The sequence below is a fragment of the Balaenoptera physalus genome (genome assembly GCF_965194825.1).
Source record: "Balaenoptera physalus genome assembly, chromosome: 15".
Taxonomy (NCBI): Eukaryota; Metazoa; Chordata; class Mammalia; order Artiodactyla; family Balaenopteridae; genus Balaenoptera; species Balaenoptera physalus.
Window position 1 is genome coordinate 39,918,139 of NC_138894.1, and position 9,259 is coordinate 39,927,397.

The 9,259-nt window shown below is 40.4% G+C and overlaps 1 protein-coding gene across 1 annotated transcript in view; it reads left to right on the top strand.

The window, feature by feature from the left end:
* Positions 1–8,714: 8,714 nt before the first annotated feature.
* The window catches only part of PPP3R1 (protein phosphatase 3 regulatory subunit B, alpha), a 57,607-nt gene continuing 57,062 nt past the window's right edge, over positions 8,715–9,259 (top strand). Inside the window, exon 1 of the mRNA XM_082426116.1 lies at positions 8,715–9,247. Coding sequence (XP_082282242.1) covers positions 9,245–9,247 — 3 coding nt within the window. The 5' untranslated portion in view covers positions 8,715–9,244. The remainder of the gene's footprint in view (positions 9,248–9,259) is intronic.

Genomic DNA, 9,259 nt, shown 5'->3' on the forward strand with positions numbered 1-9,259 from the left:
ACCCATGTCCCCTGCATTGGAAGGAGGATTCTTAACCACTGGACCACCAGGGAAGTCCCCAAAAGATATTTCTAATTTAAAATATTGCACAAGGAAGAACCCATTCCAGCAGAAAAACAGAATGCGAATTAACTACCCAGAATGGATCTTGGGCTTATGACTGTATTTAGTTATGATGTTACTTTTGTTGAAGCAGATTGTTTTCATGTATTCATAGAATGTAAATGTAGAGGAACTATGTTGCAGTTACATTTATGTACAAATAATAGGCTGGTTTAATTTTCTGTAATTTACCTTACTTAGGATACCATGGAGAGAAAGAAAAATATGATATACATTTTTGTGTAATTTTTTGAGTAGTGTATGTACTTGATAGAGAAAAAACATAAAGTAATGTGTATCACACATACCATTTTATAACCATATACATTGTATAGGCTATGTGTGCAACTGATACAAAATTATGACAAAATAATGCACACAGTTGACCCTAGGTCACTGACAATTTCAGAAGGTACCTTCAGCTGTTTTCAGTCTCTGAAGATTTAATTTTTGGTTGCGTGTGTAGTTCATTACGTGGCTTTGATTCAACATTTTCATACGTTACTTTCCTCTTCATTGAAGAATATGATTGACAGATCAGTTTTGCTTCTCTTTAAGGTCAAATGAAGTTTTGAATGAATTGGATTCGCTATTCAATAGAAAACAGAGTAAGTAGCCACGGTCAAGTCAGCCTTAATTAACACATACTCTGTAAGTAAATAGTGGTTGGTAATTTACTAGATAGTCTACCTTCCAGTTTAACCATTGAATATATATTCTATAATGTTCAGCATAGGAGAGATAGATTAATTATATGAAAAAAGTTCTTACTTAACTAGAAGGATATTTATATATTAAAGGTATGAACTTTTTAATTGTCATCCATGTTATTTTCCCCCCTTATGCAGAATGGAAAAATAATCTTTAAAAATGCCACAAACAGAATCAAAAGCCAAACTACAAGCTTGGGTGAAATCATCCTAACACATGATAAGGGGATCATATCCTTCATATACAAAAAGTTTTTATAAATCACTAAAAATGACAAATTTCCCCAAGAAAAGTGAGCAATGAACAGGTATGTCACAGGAATATATTCTCAGCAGTTGAGTTAAAAGATCAAAACTTAAGAAAAATGTTCAATATTACCAGTAAACTAAGAAATGCAAATTATGATGAGGTGCCAGTTTTTTAGAAACCTACATTTAAAAGAAATTTCAATACATAGTTTGTACAGTTGTTGGGAAATATGCACTGCTGGTGGGAGTCTACAATAAGTACAAACTTTCTTGAGAGTAATCTGAGACTCTGTCTCTCTCTCTATATATACATATATATGATACAAAACCTTTAAAATGTTTATACCCTTTGGTTCTATAATTCCACTACTATGAATGTATCCTAAAAAAACAATCAGAGATGTGCACAAAGATTTACAAAAATGTTTAATATACTGTTGTCTGTAATAGGAAAAACTGAAAACCAAAATCAAAATTAAGTTATAGGAGTCATTAAATAAATTATGGCATACATTAACATTACTGAATATATAAAAATTAAAAATCACATTCTTGAAGAATATGTATAGGTATGGGAAACATTTCCAAAATAGTAAGTAGAAAAATATGTTATAAGACAGTAGGTCCCAATTTTTAACATATATATAATATACTTATATATTATATACATTTATATATTATATATACATAATTTTTTTCCTGTGTATATACATAGAAAAAAGATTGGATACACATCCAAATATAAATAATGATATCTCCTGCTAACATGATTACAGATGATTTTTCTTTTTTGTAATTTTCTGTATGTAAAATATTTTCCATAATAACCATGTTACTGATCCAATGGTTTTCCCCCAAGGGCCCTTTCGAATTAAGCGCTTCCATTTATGTCACTAAACAATTACCCAGGGTCCAGTGTCACGCAAAAGAGAGAACCAGGCTTGCTCAAAAGTGGAACGTTCAGAGTAGTTCCCTCTAGTGGAAACAATGGAGGTAAAGGACAGGTTACTAATGCCTCGTATTGAGCTTCAGAGTTCCCCACTCTCCACACATCCGTCTAGAAAATGCCATCCTAAGCTATGACCCAGTTATGGTTTCCGTAAGGGTATGGTTTTCCCTTAATGGTACTGCAATGGCATTGCATTGCCTCCTCACTCCCAAGAGAAGTCTGGGGGCACTTCTGAGATCTGCCATCTAAAATGAGTAATCCCTAGTACCTGTGGGTTATAATCTGCAAAACACTGTTCCCTTTTCTAGGGCTTAGCCTGATCCTTGTATGACTACCTTTTCATATATCAGCTGGGTTAAGTCAGTGAATGGACATTCTATGCCAAACCAATCTTGTTTTGCCAGTTTACTCCTTTCCTTTCCTTTGGAAGCCAAGGCCTACCTTGAAAATTCCCTGAGAAAAACCCTGATCATTGAAAAAAGAGGATTCAGTATGCTGTATGCTCAAAGTCCTGATTCAGCACTAAGGAATGTTATTTTTAGATGGAATATAAAACTGAAACCCCGATCCCTTATTTACTAAAGATCTCTTAGGAATCTTTGTGAGATGACAGGTTTCATACTTTATCCCTTATACATTCTCTTTGCATTTTAAAACTTCTCTATAGTGTCCTGATTGCTACTTGAAATCTGAATTAATGCTGTGGGTAAAATATGGAAATCAGATTACAGTAAAAAATAAAACTCTTTTGGGCTTCCCTGGTGGCGCAGTGGTTAAGAATCTGCCTGCCAGTGCAGGAGACACGGGTTCGAGCCCTGGTCCGGGAAGATCCCACGTGCCGCGGAGCAACTAAGCTCATGCGCCACAACCACTAAGCCTGCACTCTAGAGCCCGTGAGCCACAACTACTGAGCCCGTGAGCCACAACTACTGAGCCCATGTGCCACAACTATTGAAGCCCGCACGTCTAGAGCCTGTGCTCCGCAACAAAAGCCACCACAATGAGAAGCCCGCGTACCTCAATGAAGAGTAGCCCCCGCTCACCACAACTAGAGAAAGCCCGCATGCAGCAACGAAGACCCAACTCAGTCAAAAATAAATAAATTAATTAACTTTTAAAAGTGTCTTTAATGAAAACAAAGTAAATTAACTATTAATTCTATGCAGTTGCTAAAAATATTTTTATAACTAAATTTTTTATGTTTGTTGCAATACAGTTAGATGTTGAAAAAGCTACATTATACATTTTAATATAGAATATATGCATTTTTTGTCAGTAAAAGTACTGACAATAATCTTTAAATTTTTAATTTTTCAGTCTCTCTTTCTAATATATTCACATTGCAGTTTTTTCCTGAGATTAGTACATTTTCATTTGTTCAGATATACTTTTCTGTTTTGTGTGTGTGTGTGTGTCCATTACATGTTTGTTCAAATGCCAAGGGCACCTAAGCTAGTTTCAATTAACTTGTTGTATTTGAAATTTGCTTACCCTCATAATAAACAAACATTATGTTACTGGTTGGTGATGAATATTTTCAGGTAAAGGACTTCGATGAGTGCTGTTCAATAGGACTTTTTGTGATGGCCAATATGATAGCCCTTAGATATACAGCTATCAAGCACTTGAAATGTAGCTAATGAGACAGAAGAACTGAATTTTAATTTTATTCAATTTTAATTAACTTAAATGTAAACAGCCACAAGTGGCTGGAGGCTACCACACTACACAGCACAGACTTAGATTTAAACAACTATCCAAAATTCATAAATGGAAAATTCATAATTCATTCAGAAGTGTACTGGAGCCAGAGGTGGGATTACAAGTAGGGTCTCACTCTAGTGCTACACATTGTCTTGTGTGGAGCATGTGGGGATAATGGGAGTGTGCAAGTATATATGAGAGTTAACAAGTATGACAAACAGGATTTCTCTAGTGTTATATCTGTTTTTCATTTAAATCATATTTTCTGTTATGTCTAGGTAAATACTGTTTAGGTAAATGCTATAAGGTAAATACTCTTCGTAAACTAGTAAAATGGAAATACTATCAGAGTCCAAATAAATGGCTTTTTCTTGGTCCTCATTTTTATGTGTAAGAGAGCAAAGAAATAAGTGAGAATTCTAATTCAGAAAAACTATTTCAAGACACACTCTAGGACATCTCAATGGATATGTATGAATGTAAACCAATTGCCTGCGCTACTCCATCTGTCTTGGTCCTCTTTGACAACACTGCTGGACCACGCCTTTCTCTTGAACCCCTCTCCTTCGGCTTCCTGAGCATCCTTGCTGGGTCTCCTGCCCTTCTGCCTAGTCGATTTTCTTTTCTGTCACTTCTTTCTCTTTCAGCCACTTAAATGTAGATGTTATCTTTGGTTCTGCCCTTAGTCTGGCCCTATTGCTTCTATGCTTTCCGATTTCTGTCCTCTCTCTCATGGTTTCAACTGTCATCTTTATGCAGACAATTACTCAGTTGTAATGTACTTATCATATAGAAAAATAATCAGTATAGAAATATAAGAAAGTGCATCATGTAAAAGGTGTTAACATATTGCCTTTAAAAACACTGTGGATTTTTTGTTCAGCACATGGAATGAGATGTGGATTTAAGAGGTTCAGGAATAAATCTCAGGAAGCTCCTTCACCCCCTTTTCTTTTTCGTCCAGTATATAATACAGGAATAACGTATATAGCCAATTTACCACATAATTTTTGGAAACATTTCCTAATTAAGAAATATTTCTAATCTGGATTTCATCTGAAAAGTAAATGATAGGGAAGATTTTATTTTGAACAGATTCAATATTATTAATTCTGTTTATGGGAATTAGAAAAGTTGCATACGCTCCATAATTTAAAAAGTAGTTATGCTTAAAATTAAAAAAAAAAATTCCATCCATCACTTGGTATACATTTCCCTCAAACTCATTAATTCATAAAGCTATATATTTTTAACAGCACTGTTTCCTATCATTGTGTTTTTAATAGCAAATACAGAGTTTCAGCTACATTATAATTTAAGTAGGCTTTTGTAAGAAGGCCATTGTTTATAGAACTCTTTGTGAAATGGTTTCTATGGAGAAATGAGTTTCCCAGATGGAACTCAGAATCCTTGGCTCATACCTCTGCTGCTTAGCAAGAGGGGAACTAGCCACTTTCCTGCCATCTCAGGTGCCAAGGAACCTTTGCTCAACCACACCTTGGAGCAGGGGGCTAGCTGGCATCCCTGCTTTCTTCTCAGTATAAAAAGGGATTCTGGGAAAGAAGGCGATTTCTTCCCCATGCAACCTTGGTGCCCACAGCAAAGAGAATTGTGTGTGAAACTAGGTGGCAGAAAGGTACAAAATATTCTTAAATCTTGGTTTCTTGAGCTGGGACATATATATTTTATCTAGGAGGATAGGTAGACGTTTCCTCTAAATGTATGTTAACAGATGTGTACTAAAAAGGAACAGACATTACTGATAAGTTGTTTTAATTGAGTCTCTTTTTCAATTGGCATTTTCTTCCCACGTACGCGTATAAAATTAAATGTGGTTTCTCGTTGACGTTAGTCAATATAATCATGAATGAAAGTGCGTATTTTGGGGTAATACTGCACTGGAATGTCTTAAACAACTACAGAAATGGTAATTTAGCTTTTCTGCCACTTTTATATATGATATATAAGTAAATAACAGCAATCAGACCTTTACTATTAGGCAGATTTCTGGATATCACAATGATCTGGGTAAAATTACCTGTGACGTATCTAACTTCTTAAAGATAACCATGGAGATACTGCAGCCTAAAGCTGCTGTGGTCAAATATGACTGTAAACATTACCCTCTCTCTTCCTTAAAACTTAAAATTTTTTTTTTCTACTTAGCAGCTTTATTACGATCTTGGGGTCCTTTCTTTTTCTTATCACTAAGTAAGGGGACATTTGAAGATTTCAATTGCAATCTCTGTTTTTCAGTTGATTCCCACATCTCTCTCCCTTTCTACCCTGCACCTCCGGCTTCTTTCTACTTGGGTGCTTCCACAAAGATATCTCACCAGCAACACAAATTTAGCATTTTAAAATCCAATCTCATCTCTTTCACTCAGCAATCAAACTCCTCCTGACTTCTCTATTTCTCTCAATGGTAACACTATTTTCTGTCATCCAAACTAAAACTAGTCATCTTATATTTCTCCCTCTTCTTGTTTCCTACATCCGCTAAAAGTTGCATAGTCAGTCCATTTTTACTCCATGTCTTTCCTATTGACCCCTTCCTTTGTCCACCATTGGTACCTCTCATTACTGCATGCCTAGCTGTTACCATTCTTTTTTTTTTTTGGTTACCATTCTTGTAACTGGTATCTCTATCTTGTGTCTCTCCTTCCAATTCACCTCCATAATACTTCCCAAGAAGTAGGGCAGAGGCTAGCACACCATTGTAGAGCAATTGTACTTCAATGGAAATGTTTAAAAAAAAAAAAAAAAAAGAATCATCTTTTGGTTGCTAAGCTTTCTAGGAATAACAATCCACTTATTAGATATGTCCTTTGCCTCTTCACTTTTCTAATTATTTAAAAACATGTGCGTTTTTGGCAGGGCTATTTGGTACCTGTTGCCTCAGTGGAAAATGACAAAAAGGAGAATGATTATTTATCATACTTCCTTTTTTGACCTCAGGGGAAAAACATGGATATTAAAGGTGCATTTTGGATTTACCTCTCTTAAAGGATTCCGAATAATTTGTTTCAGTGTCAGAGATGTTACCTGCTACGTGTCTGTATTTTATGCAGTATACACAAAGCTGGGAGAATGTAAGTGGTGAACTCTGGTACATTTGCAGGATGGGAAGAAACAAGTGAACTGGCCTTGTGTCCCTTGCTTTCATCAGGCACAGAGGCTAACCAACCTTTCACAGTGCTGAGCTCCTGAATTCCTGATTTAGGTTCACAATAGATATCTGTTAAATGATTATACTCTGAATTGGCTCAAATCATGACAAAATTATGGGTTACTCTAAACCTACTGCATCTCGTATAGCTCAAATTCCTTCTTAGTATTTAATCCTCAGTTAAAATGATAAATTTGATTTTCACTGAATATGTCCGAGGGACACACACACACACAAACGCAGTTACAGTGATTATATTATCTCTGAGATGTGGAGCTGAGGGGGAGGCATGCTCAAAATATTGCACTTAAAAAAAATGAGCCTGTCTTAATTATATGATGAAAAACTAATTAAAAATAATATACCTAGAAAACGTAAACGACAATTTGCCTTAGGGATTGCCCCCTGTTTTGGAATACATTTCAGAATCTAAATAGCAATATATCTAAGTCAAGACTCTTAAACGGTGGAAGAAACAGGGTCATTTCTTGGCCTTTCCTTGATACATTCACTGTGTGATACAGCTTGTCATCAAAGTTACTTTTCCTTATTTATTCTGACAGGGAAACAAAGTAGTTCTTAAAGAAACGGGGCTGGGGTGGTGGGGAGACCTAGCGCACATCACTGAGCTTCTGTTAGAAAAGATGAGTGCTTATCACAGCGCATAAGAATAAAACTCTCACATAAGGAGCTTTAACAGACTGCCTTTAAAAACACTATAGTTTTTTACAAAACTACTCAAAAGGATTTGTCGATAAGGAACTTCTGACCACTCAGTAAACATCTCTTGGTCTCTTTCACTCACTCACACACACGCACGAGATTATCCAGACTTGAAAAGGAGTTAAGTGGTTAAAACCGCTGCAAAATGTTTTCTTCATTATCTTTATCACACCTCTCCTGGCAGCTTTTTCATAACTTTCCTCCTTATGCTTTTCTGGACTCCATTTCCCACCGCTGTCTGAATTTTCCGGGAATGGTAATTGCCACCAAAGTGGATACAGCCCGACTAAAGGAACAAGTGGTCAATCTGTTTTATAACGTTTTTCCAAAACAAACACTGCCTCCCCGCGTCAAAAGGTAGCCTGGAGGGTTTAAGGAAAATCCAGAGCTGGGTGACAAGGGCTTTGCGGCAGTGGGAAGCAGCCCCTCTACTCGGTTGTCCTGTGACTCCCCGCGCCTCAAGCTGCGGCCAACTCTGGCTCTTCTCCTGTCTTTCCAACCCGGCTCCTGACTGCCAACCCATATTGGAGTGTGGGCCTGCGGGTGCTGCACCGGGGTGACAACTGTCTAGATGCGACATGCATTCTGTAGGGGGTCCAAGCCATCACATTGGTGCAAAGATACCTGTCTTCGAGTGCAAACTGATTCCCTCTAGCCCCAGAGCCGGAATTGTCTTTTTTTTTTTTTTTTTTTTCCCTTGGTGAGGAACCTGGGTGGGTCCGACCTTAAGGCCGCTCATCTGCTCCTCCTCCCCGACGAGGCTCCCATTCCAGGGTCCAGGGCTCCCTACGCTCGGTGCTCGCGCACCCCTCGCATTTCCTCCCTCACGGGGCACCCTCGTATTTCCTCCTTCCCCTCCCGGCCCTGCCTCTCCCCTCTTCACCCTCCCACCCCTCCCGCCTGCAGCCACATGACAGGAAGGGCTCCGCCACACAACGTCACCAACGTCCGCGCCCCCGCCCCCGCGCTCCCCCCGCCCCGCACGCAGGGGGCGACCGGCGGAGGGGCGAACGTGGTCGGCGCGCTCCGAGCTCCCCAACCAGAGCTCGCCAGAGCGCCGCCACGGCGGCCGCCGCCGAGCCGGCGCGCGGGTTCCCGGATGTGCGGCGCTCGCAGAAGCCCCGCCCCCGCTGCCGGCTCCGCGCGCGCCCCCGCCCTCCGCCCAGCGCGCCGCTGCGCTCCGCTTTCCCCTCCCTGTCCCGCCCTCCCCCTTTTTCGTGCCTTGAGGTTGCGGGTCAGCGCGAGCCACTGCAGTGAGTCCGTTACGGCTCCTGCGCGGGCGCGAGCACGAGCGCGAGGCTGCAGCCCCCGAGCCTCCTGGCCCCCTTTCCCCCCCGTTTCTGTCTCTCCCCCTTCTCGCCGTCTCTCCTCCCGCGCTCTCCGTCTTTGAATCTCGACCTTAATTTCTCTTCTCCCTGCCCGATCCCGCGTGCCCAGTCACCCGGCCGGCGCGGTCCCCGCGGCGCCGCCTCCCCTCCCCCAGCCCGCACCCCCTCCCCCGCGGGCGTCCCGAGGGCCGCAGCCGCCCCAGCCGACCGTAGTTGGGCCGCCGCCGCCGCCGCCGCCGCAGCTTCCTGCGGGAGCCAGTCTGAGCGCCGACACTCCTCCGCGCGAGCTAGCCGCCGACCGCCCAGCAAAATGGTGAGCCTTTGG